At 33.0% G+C, this 23115-nt stretch overlaps 2 protein-coding genes and 1 long non-coding RNA gene across 14 annotated transcripts in view; 2 read left to right on the top strand and 1 right to left on the bottom strand.

Moving 5' to 3' along the window:
- LOC118444501 (sodium-coupled monocarboxylate transporter 1) overlaps nucleotides 1-3172 on the top strand; it is a 31401-nt gene extending 28229 nt beyond the window's left edge. For all 10 annotated transcript variants that reach the window (XM_085655208.1, XM_085655207.1, XM_085655206.1 and 7 more), the window contains one exon: nucleotides 1061-3172. In XM_085655208.1, coding sequence (XP_085511334.1) covers nucleotides 1061-2213 — 1153 coding nt within the window. In that variant the 3' untranslated portion in view covers nucleotides 2214-3172. The remainder of the gene's footprint in view (nucleotides 1-1060) is intronic.
- A 39-nt stretch (nucleotides 3173-3211) lies between these two features.
- On the bottom strand, nucleotides 3212-4155 carry LOC118445046 (uncharacterized). 2 transcript variants are annotated; one of them, XR_004839132.2, is made up of 3 exons: nucleotides 4021-4155; nucleotides 3610-3865; nucleotides 3212-3514 (listed from the first exon to the last, which is right to left on the bottom strand). It is a non-coding gene; the product is annotated as an uncharacterized LOC118445046 (long non-coding RNA). The 2 variants fall into 2 exon arrangements; XR_004839131.2 differs by having other exon boundaries at nucleotides 3216-3437.
- A 29-nt stretch (nucleotides 4156-4184) lies between these two features.
- On the top strand, nucleotides 4185-21737 carry LOC118444605 (putative aminopeptidase W07G4.4). 2 transcript variants are annotated; one of them, XM_085655209.1, is made up of 8 exons: nucleotides 4185-4688; nucleotides 11667-11948; nucleotides 14387-14495; nucleotides 18166-18313; nucleotides 19518-19870; nucleotides 19996-20274; nucleotides 20363-20602; nucleotides 21272-21737. In XM_085655209.1, the coding sequence occupies exons 1-8, from the start codon at nucleotides 4672-4674 to the stop codon at nucleotides 21686-21688; spliced, it is 1845 nt and encodes a 614-aa protein (XP_085511335.1). In that variant the 5' UTR covers nucleotides 4185-4671; the 3' UTR covers nucleotides 21689-21737. The 2 variants fall into 2 exon arrangements, with proteins under 2 accessions (XP_085511335.1, XP_035728915.1); XM_035873022.2 differs by lacking the exon at nucleotides 21272-21737 and adding an exon at nucleotides 20692-21216 and having other exon boundaries at nucleotides 4194-4688.
- Nucleotides 21738-23115: the final 1378 nt, after the last annotated feature.

Below are 23115 nucleotides of genomic sequence, written 5' to 3'. Positions count from 1 at the left end.
CTACGTTGCTTCTCCATTGAGAATTAAATAATTCGATTCGTCGACGCATAAGTTTCCTAACTCTCACTTGATTCTTGTTTATCTACAATGCGATAATACAAATGATAATTATAACGATGATGATCCTCATAGAAATAGTCGTATGAACGACATAAAAAGAGAAAGAAAGAGAGAAGTGGATACCTACTTGAAAGTAAGAAAACAGTGCCGCAGGATTGTATTTTTGAATAATAAACAAGTAGCTAGCGGCATTGTTTGCCTCATTAAATATAGAAATGGTCGGAAAACGCGGGTTTTCGACCAGACGACTAACAAATGGAATGCAATATAAAGCTGAGAACGGTTCAAATTGCTACTGAATTCAAGCTAACCAATCGGTCAAAATGAAGAAAATTGTAATTGTCCATTAATGTATCGATTTATCTTTCCTCTGCATTAAACGTTTTTATTATGAAATAATATATAAGATTATTAGGCTACAAAGATTGTGATTTTCGGGCGATTGTTTCGAACAAACTTGTCAGAACAAACTTGTTTGAAAATGATTAAAATCGCGTCATTATTGTTTCTATAAGAAAAGAAAGAAGGAAGAAGAAAAGTTCGTCCTTTGAAACAGTTAGATCGTACTTTCAAATTTTTCAAAAATCGCTCTCCTTCGATGTAATCGATGTAATCGATGGAACCATTCGTCGAGGTAAATGGCACAAGGCCAAAACTTTCAGTATGAAATACTCGACGTCCAATAAGGTCGATAATATCAATTCAGATCCGATCAACATACGTTCTTATCCATGGAAATCGAACTCTCGCGTATAAATCTTTCGACTACGTTATTCGTTGGAAGAACACATACACGAAACTTGGCTCCAATCAAGCCGAGAACCAAGATAATCCACTGAGTAAAGTCGAATATAATCCGAACCTAATTCCGTACTAACTCGAGTTGGATTCTCCTTTATCTTCTTCTACCTCTCTTTCTATTACTCTTATTTTCCTAATCGTAACCTGAATTTTCATATATTCACAAACTCGAAACAAATGTTTTTTTTTTTCTTTTCAGGACTATGATGGCAAACGTACCGACCATTGCTGTTCTCTTCTCGCTTTCCTGGGTGGTGGGAATGGTGATCTTTGCCAACTACGCCGACTGCGATCCTTTCAGTTTAGGTTATATCTCCAAGTTTGATGAGATTGTGCCGTTCTTCATACAAGACAAATTTCTTAACATGCCAGGTCTATTAGGTTTGGTAATGGCGACTCTCTTCAACAGTGCTCTAACGATAGCTGTCTCAAACTTGAATTCTCTGGCAACGGTAACGTTCGAGGACTTTCTAAGTCAAATTCCAGCACTGAGTAATCTCAAAGATACAATGCAGCTACGAATGATCAAGATAATGTCCGTCTTCTATGGAGTACTAATAATCGGTATCAGTTTCGTCGTAGCTATGCTATCCGGAGTGATAGAATCGTCAATGCTAATGACATCGGCTACTTCCGGCCCTCTATTAGGCGTTTTCATTCTAGCAATGCTCATACCGTGTGCTAATTGGAAAGGTGCAGCCGCAGGAATGATCTTCAGTCACTGTACAACACTTTGGTTGACTTTTGGACATCTCACTGTGGAAACGAAAGATGATATATTATCCTTGTCAACGGAAGGCTGCCAGAATGATACATTCTCATCTTGGATAACGAAACCAAGCAATATGTTAAATTCCATATCAAACGTATCAGCAATTGTCAACAATCATAATATCGAACCATTGAGTCTGTTAAGCAAAGAAACATCCGAAAATCCACTGATCTTTATTTATGGGATTACTTATATGTATTACGCTCTGATTGGCAGCGTATCAACAGTTCTAGTCGGAATAATAGTCAGTCTATTCACGGCTAATCCCAAAGAAGACACTTACGAACTACACTTGCTCCATCCTATAGCGTACAAATTGTCGAAGTTCTTCCCGGGTAAAGAGAGACTCTATGCGAGTAGTACACGTCTCGACAATGGAAGCAACGCAATGAATGCTACTTCTTCCTGCTCTATTACATCGATTTCAACTGGAAACGAAAAGACAACTACAGTTCATGGAATGTTAGATAGTGACGGAAAACTTCACTTTGAACCCGATTATATCCAAAAACTAAGCGCTCTGAAGGGTGTAAATTCGTTGGAGGTTACGAATGAAATTTTCAAGGGAACGAGACTATGAGAATGCTCATTAACAACTAGTCCAAAATTCATTTCGTTGATCACACTCGGTGTCATGATATTGTGGATGTGCAAGCTTACTGCCAGACTGTGAAATCAAGTTGAATATTGAACGATATATAATTCCGATTGAAATATTCGAATTGGACCGACACTTAGATTCGACGTGCCATAATAGAATAGACACGCGGTTCTCAAATTCCAAAAAAATGATCGACTGTCAGAACGTATGCGATCAAAGACAGATTATTTAACGGATGTAAAATTTTAATATGCCTTCCTGTATGATACCAAACACAGCCGAATCTTGATCGAAGGCACAACAAGCGTTCTAGCTTCGGCGAAAGACTGACGATCCGGTCGTTGACCGGTGATATTCACTTTTCTGCCATTTTTTTCTTCTTATTGTTCTTTATTACGATATATGAGAGATCCAAACTTTGGAAGGATTTGCGATTACATTTTCGGGATGAAAAATATTCATCGACTCGAACGAATTTCGTGTCTAGATACTTTTTTGCTATTATAGATATTTGATCATTTGATATTATTTAAAATGAGAGAAAAGAAGTATTGCGAGTTCGAGCTTGAATTTAATTAAATTTATCATAATAATGAATTACAAACAATGAAAGCGTACGTATATTTGATACGCAAATTTTAGTTTGCGCTTTTTAATTTGATTTTATTTCTCCTTTTTTTGTTTTGTAAATATCGCAGTGTGCGCCATGATTGAACAATGAATGAGATAAATTCTATAATGCCATAAATGTCTATAATTTGACATCAATGAGCATATTTAGCTTTAACACTAATTCTACTATTTTATAATAGTTCGAATATATATATATATAAATATATAGCGTAGAAAATTTGTTAATGTTGGATGAGATAATGGATTTTTGCTAAATATGTATAAATGTAGATTTTGTACCAAATTAGCGTTTATTATTCTTAAATATAATCTTCACAATTGAACATAGAATGTTTCAATTTATCCAATATATTCTATAGCTCGTTATACGCACGGTCCATAATTAAGATAATTAATTATTAATAACAAAGCCAGCTGAACGCACAAAGCCGTTGTGTATTATAATTTACTTTATGCTTTTGAAGAGAGTGTTTCCTTCAGTATAGAACGAATAGTACCTTCGAATAAATGCTGTTGGTTGATAACTCAAATACTTGCTCGGTCGATAAAGTAAGCAGCAATCGACAAAACCTGCTTAGTAGATAATGAATAGGAATTACTTCGATTAATTTTTATCTTATAGATATGGCCATCGTCAGTGAGATTTCCTAGTTACAAGATTTTTTCACTATTTCAATCTATATATATATATATATATATATATATATATATATATATATAACGAAAATGTGCATTCTCCTACCTGTATTTCGACTAACATGTTGGTAGCACTGTTATACTATGGTATATATATAGAACGATGCGGCTGGTTATCGATTGGGCTGACAAAGGCAGATTAAAACCTTCTGTTTTCAACTCTAACACCAAGCGTCGAAACAAAGCCCCCATATCTCCATTTTTTTCTTTCTCTGGTTTTTGAATATTTTGGTAAAAGATAAATTACATTTTTCTTCGGAAAAAATAGTTATCGAAAAGGTGGAAAAAATTCGTCGATTTTACTGAAAAATAAAAATAAATAAAACTACATTGCATTATCAAAAATAAGAATCTATTTTGAAGTATGCTCTTAAAAACTATAATAGAGTAGTTTGAGATTATGACGTATCACGAAGTCTTTAAAATGCAAGAATTGTAATTCGGTATTGAAATTTACAGCGAAAAGGCGTGATTACGACAGGCGGTAAAGTTGAAAGCGCTCTACGGGGAAGGTCACGAAACTGTCAGTGCGTGGAAACTGTAGAGCCGACGATGACGTACCACTGCCATCTCCATTGGTGTAGTAGCAGTGGTAATGGCAGTAGTAGCGGTGATAGCGACAAAAGCGTGGCTGGTTATATTCGTGGAAAGCGACGAGGCGGATGGTTTAGTAGTCGGAAGACCTGTGCTGCATTAAGTTATTTGTTATATCGTTTCTTCATATAACAACGTTCGTCATTCATTTTCCTTTCTGCACGGCAAGATAAGTCAATCACGTGGTCTATCACCTGGTGATAGGTTCACCTTCTTTTTTACGTTCAACTTTATCAAGTTGGAATTTGACCGAAGGTCAAAATATGTTTGATTTATTCGGAATTCTGGATTCGTCGTAGCGTCTCCAAGCGATCGTCGATTCGTCTCCCTTCTACCTACCTTCGTTTCTCACTTGTTGACATTTTTTTTCTTTCCCTTCTCTTGTTAGACGAATGTTACAATCGGACAAACAACCGTGGTAGTAAGTTAGGAGTGAAACTCCGATATTACATATATACCAGAATTTTCGATCAACACGCGACTTCTCTCTTGCCAGTGAAATACGCTTCTCATCATGGCAGTCGAGTCGAGGTGAGTTTTCCTTCCAGTCTTCTCTTTCGATGTATGTGTCGTATTATACGAGTATATATACCACTCTCCACAATCATCACTTCTACTACGTAGATGCGCGAAAGAAAGAACGCCATTCATACTCTGAGCACGCCGGTTCGATGCTCCCGCAATCCTCTTTTCCCTTCTTTTTCTCTTCCTTTTTATTTTTTAGGGACGGTATGTCTCACCGGCTGTCAAATCCTTTGTTCACAAGCTAACCTCTATACCTGTCAGTCGATCAAATTCCGTACTAATCTTTCAGATTTCTTATTAATAGAAAGTATATTTAAAACAAGCAACAAGGACAGACGATAATTTTGATGTCTTTCTCGCAATAAAATTAAGAAAAAGAAATAAATTTGTATGTATGGTGCGTTTGACCATAAAAATTGGTACAGATTAATTTATAAAGAGTATTTTTTAAATAAATTTTTCTCGAATCATGTATTTAGCTGTTTCCTACTATTCTTTTTCATGTTATTATTATTTCACAACATTAATTATAAACAGTATATTTAGAAATAATCTTATTTTTATCACTGAACATTTCCACTTTATCTTTTCCTTCTTCGCTTTTTTCTTCCTGAAAAATAAAGTATTGCAAGTGTATGCATAATTAAAGCCCATGTAAGAATATATGATCATAGCGACGTAGTAAATATCACCTTATTTACGAGAGCTCGTAATAAATACCGAATATTGAAATTTTAATGTCCGATGAAACAAATCTTTTAACACATTGTTGATCGGCAATTTTACTCAGAATTTATCTCATGTCATCAGTTATTATTTCGTAATTGGATGTGGAAATGAAATAATATAAATAAACTTTTTTATAATGGTTTAATATAAATAAATTTTATTTAATATTTAACTTTTAATATTTCTTTTTGGTATAATAAACGGTGTAGCAATCATCTACGTGTAATGGTACACAACAGGTTTTGAAAAAAAAGAAAATTAGAACCTTTGGCAAGCCACGGTTTTCCACAGTGTTTTCTTTCTTAGTAATATTTCAGCTGTAGAAATGCTATTATAATAATTATCTTGGTATATATGATGCCAATGACCAAGCTATGGATCCAACATAGATAATATGGTTTCTTGCAGCTTTTTTCCTTGTCTCGAATAGATTTCGAAGTTGCGTAAAAGTTGATATATTCGCCAAAGTTTATTAGTAAATGTTTTTTTTTTATATATTTATCATAAATCCACTAGTTATTATTACAAGGTAAAATCGTTACTCAAAATATATATTTATATATAATCAAATATATATATATATATATATATATATATATATATATTATTTAACGAGATACGGTTATCGTCCTTCAAATTATGATTCCCTTTTTCGATTTACTGGAAATTTGTTTCGTTCGTTGGTTGTTCGTGTAGACTAAGCAGATCCGCGCACTGAAATAATATTTTGTATATTGTCCGCTTTAACCTTATCTTCGAGAAAAGTTACTATCATTAAAGCGAGATAGGCAAATTATAATCACATTTGACTTTACAAACTCGATACCTACCGCTCTCTTTCTCTTTTTTTTGTTTATCTATTCATCGTGTAGGAAAGCATCCTAAAGATTTCGAGTTTATCTGCTTAGAAGAACATTTCCTATTATGTATCTCCTATACGTTTATACATAATATTGTAACATAATATTTTAATCTAATATCAGATAACACTAGATAGCATTGGATAAACGTTCTTATCGGCTTTTATCATTTCTTTTTCAAATGCTTTATCAATAGATATTTACATTGGTAGCAAACGTAAGATGATCACGTAACATTTGTGCATATTGTTAATATAAATGCAAATGCATCGTACGCAACTATCTTCAAGCATCGCCATCAGGGAGCCTAGTTAATAATTACTTTCAACAGTTAATCCAGTAACTTGTTACTAAGTAGAATCTCTTCGCGAATTTCATCTCAAACTCTTATAGTCGTATTTAATAGTTGTTTTCTTGGATCCCCGTTGAAAATTTTAAAGAACTCTTCATGACTTCGAGACACGTTTTATTGATTACGGCTTGATGGTCGAAGACCATGTGACCACTCATTGTATGTCTTCTGTCGAGAAAAGGAAACAAGTCACGGATTTTACAAGACAAGCTTATCTCAGAATGAACTTTTTATCATTATTTTTTTATATCAAAGCCATTAAATTTTCTTGATATGATATACAAAATTTTTTGTAATACGATATATACATTGAGTAAGCATAATGTAATTAAATTAAATACTTTAATCTTTATTCGCACGTCGATCTTTATCAGTTCATATTCTAAGAATAAAATTATTGGCTTATGATAATTAAAATAATATAAATATTTATATTATTTTATAAATTTAAATTATATTAAATGTAATTTAAATTTATAAAATAGATATTTTCGACTGTATTTCCACTATAAATTGTCTAAATTTCGTGGAAATACTACATCGATTGTAGTGCTCGACGTGGTAGTGGATTTATTCATCTCACTATTTAATTTTAAATTAAATTTTTTCTTCAAGAATGTGATCGATCATTGTGCTTCTTTTAGACCAAAATTAATGTTGATATCTCCATTGAGAATCATTGATAATTTTTCCAGATTTGTTCTCAACAATTTTGTGGTTTCATTAGTGTAGCAAGATTTTTTGAATGACATCCAATGATCTCATCAATATTTTTGTTCGATCATCACTATATAGGTGACAACCGTAAGAATCATTCGTCTATTTTCCAATCAACATTGAGGTATACAAAAATCAATAATTTCTGTGGTATGGATACCCACTGAATTGATTTGTTTTAAATTAAAATCTATATTATGAGTCATAACGTTCATCATGTAAATTACTACTCTTCCAGCTCTCATATTTCAACGTTTAACTTGACTTATTCGTTATCTATGTGAAATTTGCCACGAGCCGATGTATCGGTCTCGTACGTTATGATTTTTTTTAGGAAGTTATTCGCAGAAGCGTCCATGTCAAATCGGCTGTGGCATTCTTCGCATGTATCACGTAGATAAGCCTAGCATTAAAAAGGTTAAATTGTACAATAAAAATTAGGAATGTCTATTTTTATTTTGTTCTTCATTCATGTCTCTGATAATAGCAAAATCATCTATGTCCACAGAATGAACCCGCAGACTTTGACGATTAAACATATAAAGCGAAAGTATTCTTTTATTATAAAATCAGTTAAAACTCTGTCCAATGTTTGTAATCAATTAAGATTCAGCCTTCATCTTGTAAATAAGCCACTAAATTGTTTTCGATTTTAATGAAACTTTGGATTATTATCTTTTATAACGGTATAGAGTCTGTTAATGTTCGTGACTCATGATAAAACTACATACATCAATTGTCATGATTATGTTTTGCCGTTTTTATAAATACGATCTATCTGAAAATATTTGCTTGAGATTTGTGAATATTAATGGCTAAAACAAGTACTAGTGATAAGTGATTCCTTTTGACAACCATGGATTTATTATTTTTTAATAGAATTTTAGATGTTCGTCTTTTTATAAAGGCATTGCTGTTTGATTGAAACCGTTTGCCTAAATAAATAAGCAGCACCAACACATTCAGTGCTCTTTTGTTTTACTATATTGAAACTCACAAAATTATACAATTTTCGACAAACATTTGCCAACACATAATATACTGCAAAATTTACAGTATCCACTGCGCAAACGCATTACGTATACGAGGTAAAAGAGAAAATAGGAACGTTTCTTTTTTTCCGTTTTTGGCTTTTTATGACTAAAAAATTTTTTTCTGTCAATGCTGTCATACGGAAAAACGAACCAAGTTAGATGCTCTCTTGCGCTGCATAAAATATGTTTTACGAGCATGTAAAGTTAATATAACAGATCGATAGAGAGCTGCAATTAACGTATGTGTACGTAATATAATATATTCTCATTTTCATCAACGACACACTCTAGACCGCCATTTTTTCTTTTATGAATTTATGTTATATTATACGGTGATTTAAAGATTAGTTATGGTTTACATGTTTTTTTTTGCTTTTTGTTCTCGTTTTTTCACATTCTTTCTTTGTATTTTTTATAGTTCTGTCAAAATTACGTTTCAAACAGCTTGGATTGTCATTTTGGTACTGTAGGCTTTCTTTTTCCTCTTTTTTTTTTTTTTTACAAAGAAAAATATACAGAAATAAATAAATGAAAATTTGTGAAAAATAATATAACAGGAGATTACGAAAAGATTTATAAAATACTCGATTGAAAGAATAATGTTGTATTTTCATAAGAGATGAACCATGAACGTGAATTACGTTTTCATGGCGTGAACTACGACTTGTGAACATGCTATTATAAAGATTGCCTGTGATATCAATATCTCTATGATTCAGTCATGAGAGAATAAAACCGGTTTGATTTTCTATCATGGTAGTAACAAGTGCGAAACAAAATGTCTATGCAAATAATTATACTTTTCAGTTATTAAAACATCAATATATTAATTAAATTATTACATATATATTAATTATTATATATATTAATTAAAACATTAATGTATGTTAATTAAAACATTAAAAATTCTATGTGAATACTTCACGCTTTCTATTAGACATAAAAAAATCTGAAATGATTCACGTGTATAATTTATGAATCGGCTTTTTTTAATCGGTTAGTTTATCATCTACTACAGTAGTATATAATAAAAGGGATTCGCTTAAAGGGTATCAGGCAAGTTTTGACATTTGGTTTTGTTAGTAAAAACTACATTCGGCGATTCGGTGAAACAAACGAATCAGTCGTTAGTGGTGCATATATCGTAATAACGACGTTCATACGAATCAGAGATTCAATTGTTCTATCGGTAGATGCAGCATTAAATCAAGTCTATCGATGTTCAATTATTCAAGTAAACAAAGCAAAATCAAACAAAAAAGTTCCAAAAGGTCGAAAACCTAATTATGTGAACTTCAATAAACTCGCGAGAAAATTTTCTTGATGCAGGTAACATAAAAGATACTCAATAAATTTAACCACTTGCGGTGTAAAGAAATTCACGGTTGCGAGTGCCAGAACAGTTGAGTGCAAATCACTTAGGGGCGCAAATAACATCACTGGGTTCACTATCACTTTCCATTTTACAGTCTGGGGTCAATACTGGTAACTTTACATGATGAAGTGTAAGCAGAAACTGTATCTCGGTAAAGAATTTCATTAACAATTGACGTGCCACGCATGTCATTTTGTATTGAAAACTGTGTATTTTAAATTAATAAGAAAGAAAATGAAGGCACATATTTACTTTAGAGTTAAATTATTGTGAATTGCTCTCGAGAGTATTAAGACATGAACATGTATTCATTCAAGAAATATGAATGCCTTGAATCCTGATTAAAGATCATCATATATATTGAAAAGATTAATAGTTTGTATATCTATGAGATTTAAATAAAAGTATTAATTGTTGTCTGAAATTATTCATCTTACGGAAGATTAATCTTAAAATAAGCGCGTAGATAGATTTAAGACTCAAAAAATCATTAATTGCCAAAATATAAAAATTAAACGTGATAAACGTTCTTAGACTAACTTTAGAAAGAAAGAAGAAAAATGGCATGATGAAATAATGACCATTAAAGGAATACTAAAAAAAATGTGTTTTGTGAAAAGGTTACTCGAATACTGATGGATAACTTAATTTCGTAATTTAAATGAGTATTTAGTTTATGTATTTCAAACTTTCAACGAAGAAAATATATTGCGTTAAAAAACGGAATAAAACATACGCAGCATTTTGAAAATTTTCTATTAAAATTCTTTGAATAAAAAAAGCTTTTAATTTTGCCTTTTTTCGTCTTCTAATTTTTCTTCTCATGCAAACGATTGAATTTCCTTACACAGTATATGTTTTTAGATATTTGGTTTCATTGGACGTGACGACTCGCTTCCGTCATACGATTCCGATTGTAAACGTTGCAATTGCGATCGAACCATACCTTTTTATTCGCTTTGTCAAGTTCGCGGGGTGGCACACAATGCATGCAACGCGTTAAACAAGCATAACTCACTATATACGTATAGAATATTAAATGGAGTGAGACAGAGATCCAACGATAATTCATTGCCAGTTTGAATCGTGACATTCATTTCTCGTCTATAGCGAAAAATCGCAAAATTGACGAGTCGAATAAAGGAGTGAATGAGAAAGAAAGATCCTGCGCGAACGCAGGACGTTATTTTACAAATAGAAAATGGACACATATTGATAATCGGTTAAGGCGGAGAAATTATCGTTTCGTTCATCTTTCAAAATGGAGCGTCGGATACGAAAGAAAAATGAGACGAATAATATTCCATTATTGTTGGTATTAATAGATCTCGTTTTTTCCTCGTCTTATTTATCTCCATTTCAATGGCTCGAAAATGCAAATATCGAGATATCGAACGGTTTTTTCGATATACAAACGAATTTTATTTACAATGGGAACGATCTTTTCGTTCTGCTTGCTTTGAATTGGAATTGTATACTTTTGTATGTTACTTAGACAAAAAAAATAATTTTGTAAAATTTCAAAACGTTGAATATCTTGATATTTATATATTAAATTATTCACATAATCTATTTTTAAAATTTCTTTTATGACATTTAGAAGACTAAAAGTACGTATACTTTATAATAAGAAAAAACTTGTATACTTTATAGTAAAAAAGAGAGTAAAATCTAATATAAACAGAATGACAATGAATTTTCCTGTATTTTATATAAAAAAAAAAAGTATTTTTGAAAAATATAAAACGAATACATTGATTTGTGTAATATTTAGTCGGAACTCTACTATGAAGTTTCATTTTGCCAAATTTCTTTTCATCTCTCAAAGAGATAAGCGTGTATGTATAATAGTTTATAACCGAATAGTTATACACTAATCGTATTTTCGACAATCAATAAGATGACAATCTGTTTTAGATGGATGCCGTGTCAGTTGAAAATTGAACCGAATATCTGCAGCTGCGACTACGATGGTATAATCTTGGTCTCCGGGAGTGCGCCTGGTTTCGATGAGCCAGAACCGTTCAAAACGGTCCTCTATAGCGCTGCACAGATCGATTCCGCCCTCGGTGTAATCGGTGCTGTCTTGTCGATCAACCTGCCTGCGAAAAGACTTATTTATAGTCCAACTGGACCACTCAACATGGATTATCATGATGTACGAAGCTTTGGCGAGGCCGCCACGAAGGGTATCGTACGGTAAATTTATAAATATTAATTTAATTTTCGAGAAGATCGATTTGAAAAATTAATTGGAAACGTATACATTTATGAAAGATGTCTTCTAATAAGTTCGACAAAATCGATTCTATTACATCGGTATTATTTAAGTCCATAAATAAAAAGAAACTTTTCTTTAAAAAAAGTCTTTCTTACACAACTTTACGTTCAGAGGATATAGTAGATATGTGTCCTTTTGAAAAATCGTGATTGAAAATTTCAATAAAAAGATGATGAATCGTACACAAATATGATTAATTCTTCAGCTAAGTGCGTAAATTTCAAGAATGGATTTAGATCGGTATGTCGGTCTACTTTTTATATTAATCAGTTAAGTCGTTTTCGCCGATTAACAAATTAAAGAAATTATATAGATCATTAATAACAAGGAAATATCTTCAGAACTAGAAATCACAAAGATTTGCAAGATCGTATTAAAGGGTTCATTTTTTAAATATTTTTCCACCGTATTATTAAAAACAATTTATTAAAAAAGTTTTTTATTATAAACGAATTTGCAAAAACAATTTTTTACAAATCATAACAGAAACCAATAATTCTGAAATAAAAAAGGAACTCTCATCAAATATATTATTAGTGTATTAGTTATATACAAATATAGAATAGTAGCTTTAAATTTTAAGATAGCGATAAAGATAATTAACTTTCACAGGAAGTAAGAAAGACTAATTTAATGGAATCATTAAGAAATATACTGGAAGCAGTGGCACCTACGATGTTGATAGACGTTACTCGCAAATTTCTTTGATTATCACCACGGCAGGAATTTCATTTTTCAAGAAAATTTCACGAAAATCGAATGAATGGATCGCACGGAATTTCGTTTGCACATCCAGATACATTTACGCGCGAATTCGTGTAAAAACGTACACAGACATATTTCAGTGTAATAGCGTACTGTCTCACGAACATATACACATAGAAGTAGAATTCAATACGCAAGCTAAGTGTCGAAACGTGAGTATTCGGAGAGGCAATTCTCTCTCACTTTCTCTCTTTTCTTCTCCCCCTTTTCTCTCTTCTCTCTCTTTTTTTCTTTCTTTTTAGTAGAACAGGCAGTTCTGGAATGCGAGTGAAGGTGTCTAAAATCAAGCAAATGTAATATCGAAGTCTGTTTGATTAGTTACTTTGGAAGAATATGGTGTGCATTAAAACGCCACAGTCAGTTAGTGGCGCGAACCGATTTTCTCCACCTTCCTTTTTTTCATCGGACAACGAAGAGAATCGCCGAAAGCGACGATCCGAAAACAGATATCTCGTTTTTTAGCGTTTAGACACATCATCGTTCTCGTTGCCGGATTTAATTATCTTCATATCGTGCTGGAAGAACGACTATTCTTCCCGCGTTTTCTATTTCCGCGTCACGCTTGGACACAGTTAGACAAAAGAGCATGTCGAAATTCTGCGCATAATCTATAAATATTAAAAGAGATAGAGAGAAATGAGAGAATGACGAGAGAGAAAAAGAGAGAAAGAGAGAGAGAGAGAGAGAGAGAGAGAGAGAGAGAGAGAGAGAGAGAGAGAGGAAGAGGAAGAGAGAGAGACAGAGAGTAAGAGAGAGAGAGAGAGGAAGAGGAAGAGAGAGAGACAGAGAGTAAGAGAGAGAGAGATAAAAAGAGATTCGTTGAATTTTCGTAACATCGATAGTTCGAAATATGTACCGAAATGTTTTATTAGCAGGTTAAACATTTAAATGACTGCATGTTGTTCGACATTAATGAATTCTTGCGGATAATACCTCGTGTGCGAGAAAAAACGTCCTTTTTTCATTCGAAGATCGTGAGAAATTCCTTTGAAACGACAAATGAATCTTTTTATTAGACTTCGTATACGAGTGCAACTTTAATTACATAACTGAAGGCGACAAATTAATGGCGCACCACCACCAAATTGTATAAACTTTTCCGTGCTTGGAACATGTGTAAAAATAAATTAGATAAACATACTATGCAATTTTCGATTGAAATCCTAAATGTAAAAGCAGCAATTTTAACAAATTGAAACGAGAAAAAAGATTTTTGATTGTTGACATTAAACACTATACCATGGTCACTGGTCAAATGGTACTGCTCAAAAGCGATCTCGATATACCAGGAATTAATGGGAATTTAGCTCCCATCGTAAACCACGCCAACACGGAAATAGATTTGTCGTTGGACATCGTAAATATAAAGAGTACAGAAAACATTGTACAAGAGAAACATACACGTTTAACGTTTTAACCTTTTGATTTAACAAAAAGATATGATATTGCATCGGTAATATGTTGTATTTAAATGAGTTATCAATAGAGAGATCATTTAATTATAACATTTAGTTATAACAGAAACCAATAGATAGGGAAAAAATCCATTTATCTCCAGTCACCAATCTAATCAGATAATTTTGTTCAACAGAGCTCTCAAAGCTGGCGTGAGATGTCCGTTGCTAGCACTTCTACCAGATGTCCGTTTCGAAAACGTTGAACTGGTAACATTGCTCGGTGCTCTGGAAGGTCTCTATGTGGTAAGTAATAGTCAAAGGAGAGAATAACATTTCATTCTCGTCAATTTGTTTAATAAGAATTGAAAGAAATCTGTAAACAGTGTTAAAGCGTGTAATGTATAAAGGGTATACAAGTGTGTATACTTGAATAAATACATAGAACCTTTTACGAATATAATAGAAAAGACATTTTGCGTGTGCGTGCTGTGTTACAAGTGAAAATACATTTTCGAGATAGCTTGTTTTGTGTTTACTGATTCATTATCAGAGGAAAACCGTTTAAAGCGTTGAGGGCAAAGTCGATGCAGCCATGTATGCAGCTGCGTTCACACAATGGGAAAGCCTGTCTGTAATAGTATCTCGAAGGAATTGCTATCGCTTAGCAAACTGAGTTCTGAGAGAATTGTTTGATCTATCTTTCTCTCTCTCTCTCCTCTTTCACTCTTGGCATTTATCCTCGTAAACTCGTGGATACTAAGGTATATCACACGCGTGACATTAACCAATGAGTCGAGACGCATCTCACAGCTAATTCTAGTCAACCGTTTGCTTCATCTTGGTGAAAGTTTGTCCTCGATCAAATCGATTAAAATATAAAAAATTCTGCTAGACGAAGGATAGGTCGTTAGAAAAATTTTCTTTGTGAGTAACATTCTCCTATTATCTTTCAGTTAAGCTAGAAGAATGGCTAAAATGTCGAAAGTTTATGCAAGGTCACGTCGTAGCGCAAATATTGGCAAAAGATAACGGCGCACGCGTATTTTCACCAGCAGCTCACAGAAACTTTCGACAAATGCAGTGCACGGTTAAAAGCCTGAGAGTAGTGACACAAAACTTCTAACAAGTTCTTATTCGCTCTCTTTATCTATCCCTCTCTCCCTCTTTCTCTCATTTTCTACTTCTTTTTTTCTCTCTCTCTCTCTCTCTTTTCCCTTGTTGGATGTTGTATCATTTCCTCCTTACCCACTTGACCAAAGAAATCCTTTCTTTTTTATTAAAAAAAATAAAATTCGCTTCCTCTGCAAAGGAACATATACGAAACTTAGATCGAAAGCTTCTTTATTTGAGGTGATTGAAATTTGTAACCTTTTGACATATAAATAAAATAAAATTCGATACGATTAAGAATTTTACTTAATATATATCAATTCTTACAAATAAAATTACCATCTATATTATAGAATAGGAATTCTTAATCATATGTCTACGGTACAAATGTGCCCATAGAACTATTTGCATGCAGCCGCGGCAAATTATTAAATATCAGACAATAAATTATAAATGAAAAATATTACTATTTATATAGTTATAAATATGTATAAGTAGGTTTAGGCCAAAGTATTCGAAAAACAACAAATCCTTTTATTAAAACGAAGATATAAGCAGGTTGTCTACTGTCTTCCGAGATATACAAAATTCCTCTCGTCTGTACATTCGCCTGACACTCGATGCTCGATAAAGCTCAACTACTTTACTCTGTTCTACTCTCTTATACTCTTTACTCTATTCTGTTTTATTATATTCTATTCTCTTCGTACTGATGCTAGTCTTTATATTGATTATCATTTTTTTTTCACTCGCTCATCGCTTTCTTTCATCCATGTATATCTTTTAGCATACGGGTCTAAAATATTATCATTTGAGCATGTCATGAATGTTGTTATTAACATAATTAACAGCATTAGTGCAAATCCTTTATCACATCGAATGTTGAAAGCCTTATTAAAAAAAATGAATCAACCGAATCTAATCTTATTTTTAACACAAATATGAAATGATTTACTTAAAGTAAAGCTTTCGAACTACTTTTTATTCTGTTAAAAGAGATAAAGAATTTTTTTAATTCAAAAGATCAAACATTTAAATAATTGAATGACATTCATTGAATTTTGCTTTTCTAACCGATATTTTTAAAAAAATTAAAATATTTTAATACTGAACTTCAAGAAAGAAATAAACATTTAGTTGGAATGATTAATTTCGTAACAACATTTAAAAATAAAATACTATTTTGGATATTTAAATTGAAAGAAAAAAAATATATATATATATATATATATATATAGGATATAAATATAGGATATTTTTTGAAACGCTACCTGGATGATCATTTACTCTCGATTACTTTATTAATACAGATACTATGATTAAGGTGTTACAACTTAAAATACTATGACCCTTTTCTTTTTCTCTGATCTATTCAAGGCTTTCCTCATTACTCTTTGTTGGTTTACTCAAGATTATACGCGATACTTTTAATTCTGCTCTTTGATATTTCTTCTTTCGTTGGTCTACTCAAAACTTGGTCCACTCAGGACTTTCGTTGTTACTCCTTGTTTGGTCTACTCAAGACTTTCCTTCCTTTGTTCTTTTTCGATTACGTACACTCCATAGTCTTTCTCATTCTCACTCACATTTATGCACACGTATTTGGTAACTTTTATCGCTCTTTTATCCTGTTCCTTTATTTCGTTGCCTATCTTACACACGCTGCATTTCCATCTCACTCACTCTCTCAATATCACAGAGGGAAAGAGAGAGAGAGAGAGGGAGAGGTATGAGAAGGCTTCGTAGGAGAAAAAACGAACGAATAGATAGCATTCCAGAAGCCTGGTAGCCGACTAGGCGACCTAATTAGCGAAATACTCGAACGCTCTAGCAGCGGCGACGCAATTCGAATTCGTAGCCTTCTTTCCTAGCCACCATCTCGCTCCCTTTCCCTCGATGAGGACGAATAGGAGGCATCGTTTTCCAAATACCGGAAAACGCCTTTGAAATTCCGACAGCGCGTAATCTGAACGTCGTTCTAAACTCTTTTTGTCTTCTTTTCAGCGAATTCTGAACATGACTCGACTACAACGGATTCGTCGGAATATCGGGTGTTTAATACTGGTACATTATTTCGATAAGTTATACGACATTAGAAGCACCGATATCCGACGTAAGTTGCTTTTCCCCTTTTTTCCCGGCTTGTCGACAAAAACATCTGTGAAATTCTATTTCTGTTCCTTTCTCATTCTTTTCTGAGCTTTTGGCAGAATGTTTTTCCTGTCTTGTAAACTTACGGATTGCTTGATTTTAATTATTTTACTCTCGACTTTTTTTTCTTCTTTTTCTTTTAAGAGATTATTATCTCTTTGAATAATAACGAAGTATGTTACTCCGAATTTGCGAATTTAAAATTTAAACAGCGATTCTTTGTCCAACAATTTCGTTTATTCGATGCAATTAACTAAAAAAAAAAAAAAATAAAAAAAACCAGTGAAGAAGTTCTCGTGGAACTTTTAAGTTTTAAATGTTTCTTATAATCATAAATTATCGATCCTTCGAATTCAGGCTGAACCAACAAAACAATATCGTTACAATTTTAAAGTTGATCCTCGTTTTTTTGTCAAAAAAGAGGCTCTCCCTAGATATCGGTTATTACTTCCATAAATCTTATCCCATGAGATTTCTTTACTCTTTCGAACATCCTTTGCGTAAAGATAACGCAGTACCTTCTTGATCTTTTTTCCTAGCAATCGACTTCGCGAAGCAACGAAATCGTACGACCATGCATAATTTCTTAGGCAGAAATTGCAGTACTGTTTTTGTAATTTACGAATCGGATCGAAGGAACAAACTTTTTAAAGAAATAAAAAAAGAGCAGACACATCGAATCTTTTTAATGTATATTTTATACATTTTCTAGCCTCTCGAGGTAAGAGAGATATGTCCTGAACGTTGCTACAAGGCATGTCAACTAGCAGTCTGGAGTCCAATTTGCAGCAAAAAACTCCAGGGTATAGTGAAACTAGCCTCAGCCTTGGAAAGTGGCAGATACGTCGCAAGGGACATCGGTAAGTCCTCTTTCCTTTGCTTTCTTTTTTGATTGAATACAGTTCACTATCGCCAACGGCATGCCCCACCAGTCCAAAATCCCTTGCAAGTTTATTGGGCGAATCGAGTAACTTTCTCAGTCGAGCAAGAAAAAGAGAAGTATCTCTCTTGATTCCTTTTTCGCTGCAGGAATTTCAACCTCTGGACGATCTTCCAGCTTTAAGGAAAATTTGTCCGAGCAATTGAGTTTCTTGTTATTCGTATGCATCTTCAAATTGTTTCATTTAAAATCAATCATGCCTTTGAAACATCTATTTTCCTCGAAAGAAAATATATTGCAATTCTTGCTCAACAATGTAGACTTCGATAGAAAATAAACTTTGAAAAATATTCTAAGTTATTTATTTTTTCTTATCTATGTCTAGTTATTTATGTCTTTAGAAAAACAATGACGTAAATACGCTTAATTTAGTTTTCTAAGTGTTGTTGATAAAAACAAGATTGACTGTAGGTGTTCCTCAATTTACTACGGCAACATTAACTTTTCTACGCTTTGTACATTCACCTTCAGTACTAGTAAGAATGAGAAGAAAAGAAAGATAATTCAATTTCGTAGAGTAATCTATAACAACCTACCTCTCGGGATTTGGCCTGAATTTAAATCATCCATCTGCTAATGTAAAGAATAAAATAATAACTCTAATAGCGTATCTTTTAACTTGGATAGGTAAACGATTCTGATATAATTTTTATCGGAAATGCTTTTAGCCTTACTGCCTAATGTTTAAGATCGATTTTCAGCTTCTTTACAAGAACGCCGTATAAATATGCAACGAACGTCGATATGTTTACCAAGTTGATCGATGCTGAACCACGTAAAACATTCAAAACGTTCAGCAGCATTTGTATATGTAAGAAAAAGAATATAAGACCGCGTAAATATGTACAGATTCATTTAATTTAGGAAAAATATTTATCCACTAGAAAGCACCAAGGAACAGATCGTGAAATTCATTATGACGAAAGTGCATTCAATCGAAAGATTTAACAATGTTGCAAGAAAACGAATAATGCTATCGACATTTTTTCTTTTGTTATCCTGCTTACGTGCTTGTTTATACGTTGTCGAACAATGAAATAATTTTCCTTGTTCAATCATTTGGAAATAAAAATATTGGATTATTTTGTTTTGGTAAATAAATAAATATATTAATTAATTGATAGGTGGAGCTGATCCAGAGAGAATGGCACCGCCGAGAGTGGAAGAGTACTTGGCCGAATTGTTTTGCGGTTCGAATGTGACAATGCAGGTGATATCTGATCAGGATACCTTGCTTCAGGAGTATCCTCTCTTTGCCTGTGTCAATCGGGCAGCCTCAGTAATACCGCGTCATGCCGGCAGAATCATCTTCCTGACTTACGAACCACAGAATCCTGCCTGCGTTCTAGAGACTGTAATGCTTGTAGGGAAAGGTGTCACTTACGATACCGGTGGTACGGACATTAAATGTCAAGGGGCTATGTACGGTATGTCGAGAGACAAGTGCGGGGCTGCTGCCTGTGCGGGATTTATGCAGGTTTGAGTTTAATACTTTCAAAGAGAAACATTTTTTCTTTAAAAATTTCATGAACAAAAAGATTTGATCTAAATATAATTTATATATTTTAACAAATAAATATATAAAAAAATAATGTTATTCAGGTAGTGAATCTTTTACAACCACCGACAGTAAAGGTAGTAGCTGCACTGTGCGTACTCAGAAACAGCGTCGGTGAGAATTCCTATGTTGCCGACGAGATAATAACTGCAAAATCTGGAGTGAGAGTACGCGTTGGTAACACAGATGCCGAAGGTCGCATGGCCATGGCTGATGCGCTTTGTCATATTAAAGAAATGGCACTTTGCTCGGTGAATCCTCACATCTTTACGGTGGCGACCTTGACCGGTCATGCTCATTTATCGGCTGGTACTGGATATTCCGTAAGTACTTTTATTAATTTACTTTTGTTCTCTCTAAATTATTATTTTCATTGATATCATGTTTTCACTGATCTCGATGATCTTAAAGATTGCCATGGACAACGCCGTAGCCAGGCTGGTTAGTAACGCAGAAAAGCTTCAAGCTTCAGGTGAGACAATAGGTGATCCCTTCGAGATATCCAGAATACGCAGAGAGGATTTCCGTCTCCATGAGGGACGTTCGGAGGGAGACGACGTGTTACAGGCAGTAAACAAATCAAGTGTGAGAACGGAAAGAGGTCATCAGGGACCTTCAGCCTTTCTGATTATGACCTCTGGCTTAGACAAAGTATTCACTAAATTTTAATTATAACAAAAACACTTTCTTATTTTTTGCTCGTATTTATTTATGATCGAATGGTCATGAATTACTTTTAGAATGGTACTCATTCCGAGAAGCCGCTAAAATACTGTCATCTGGATATAGCCGGTAATGCCGGTGATATTCCAACTCAACCAACAGGTTCACCGATCTTGGCATTGGCTAAACGATTTCTTCTGGATAAAATTATGCCTTCCTAGGGCAACAAGAAAAGTACAAAAAAGTGATAACGAGTATATTTTTCAGGACCTCTGGAAGACTATCTACCTTTCCCCATTATTTCGAACGACTCATATTTCTTAATGTTATCCCACGTTTTTTCCAAAATCCTTAATCTTTACTTTATTCCAGTTTTCGATTATTAACGAATTACTTTCGAACTGATGAACGCATATTTTTTTTTTTGTTAATATTTAAAATTATATTTTTTAAATATCGTTATCGATGTGGCTGTCAGCTAAAGCAATATATTATGTACTGTCACTTTCTTTCAGAGATGAATATTTTATTGATAATTGGCAACACCGAGAGCATTAATGATAAATTTAACGACTGTTTCATTATAATGACGTTTAAGACCTTTTGATGCTTAAGACTTGTTTAGTTTTTATTTTTCCTTCTCGATATCGATTACAGCATGGGGCTTGCAGCTGTTCACCCTTAAAGTACACGCACATCGACATACACGGTCATTTGCCGCGTCCACATCACCTACCTTACAACGGAAATCCCGTATTGGCATTGTCCTATTGCTACCTGATCCAAGGAAAATGTCTCACAGTACGAAACGATCTACCTTTCGAGATGCAATACGTCTGCGAAGTCGATTGCAAATCTGTCCACATACCACCATGTCAACCTTGCACGATTCCCTGCGAGCCTGTTCCTATACCCTGCACAGCTTCTCCTTGCGGTGGATGTCTTCCAGATTCTTGCTATCCACCCTGTCAACCCTGTCAACCATGTCAGCCCTGTCAACCATGTTCTACCTGCGCAGAACCGGTAACAGTCTTAGAACCTATGTGTCAACCGAATGTTCAAAGAAAGAACTAATGACACTGCTATATATTTTGTTTTTTTATAATAAAATATTTCAAAAACTTTTTGAGCACATTTGCTTATTATACATCATCATTTTTGTAACGTAATATAAAAATCAGTTATATAATTTCATGATGATAACTTGTAGTCTTTTTTTATTCAATTCTTATGTAATTAAATAAAATATAGATTATACATTTCACAAAGTGCGTTTGGTATTGAAAATATATAACTTATCTTCGAAAGATAAAGTAAAGCTACCAAAAACATGAATTAAGTATCTGTATATATTAATTTTAATTAATATCTTTTAAGATTTTATTTAAAAAAAAATGATAGACTGGACTGAAAATAACAATATTTGCTTTGAAACTGTTTGATATCTATAATCGTTTATAAATAATAAAATGTAAATAAATAATATCTTCAAAAATGTTTTATGCTTTCTAAAAGTGAAACAATAAGACAATTGCATTTTAACGAACAAATTTTCTATTTATATACAAAATTAAAGCATTTCAAAACAATTTTAAAATTTTTTGTGTATAACTTTTGTGATAATTTAAACAAATTTTAATTTTTTTTCTTGGGTACAATGGTGTTTCATAAAATTTTTCGACATATATATAACGGTTTCGGAGGAAAAATAGAAAAATAATAAAAGGCCAAAATTTTATATTGGTAACGGACAATGGAAAAAATAGAGTATTTCTTAAGAGAAAATTCTCTATGTAGTCACATAATTTTATAATTTATTGAATTTTCGAATTTGTAGAATTTTTTCTTATAAGAATTGGTAAAAAACAGGTATATGGACTGTTGGTAAAGTAGGTCTCCTTCATCCATAAAGTATAAAGTATTTTATCGGTCGTGTACTTTTTATAAGTATAGTTTCAAAATTTGTCCTGCATAAAATTTGTATTACCAGCATATGCTTGTATTTTTGATATATCGAAATAAGAGCGTCATTTCTTATATCGATAATGTAGACTTCTGTATCCCGCGCATATTAAAATTCTCACATCAATTTATTACAAAAACAATCAAATATTAACTTTAAATTTTATTGGCATAGGGTATACGGTAATTTAATTTTTACACATACTTAGAGAAGGATATATATAGATTTGTATTAATCAATTGCAAAATTCCAGACGATTCTGCCTCTTTTCGAAACATAATTTCTTATGCATTATCATTAAAAAATTATTGGATTCAATTGAAATGAATTTAATCAAGAAAGAAAACAAAAAAAGGAAAAAAGAATCGATTAGAAAAATCGATCATTCTTCTCCGCTCGTCCTTTCGGCTTACTGCACGAAACGCAAAAGGTGCAAATCATAAGCGTGAAACGCTCATGGAAGGGAAACTTAATTACGGGCACGTCCTTTCTTAATTAAGAGAAAATGTTTGGCGTATCTTGACGAGATTACGGTGTG

The sequence above is a fragment of the Vespa mandarinia genome, chromosome 2 (assembly GCF_050613455.1).
Source record: "Vespa mandarinia isolate Hongniang chromosome 2, ASM5061345v1, whole genome shotgun sequence".
In the NCBI taxonomy this organism is placed as follows: Eukaryota; Metazoa; Arthropoda; class Insecta; order Hymenoptera; family Vespidae; genus Vespa; species Vespa mandarinia.
This window is presented reverse-complemented; position numbering and strand designations above follow the sequence as displayed.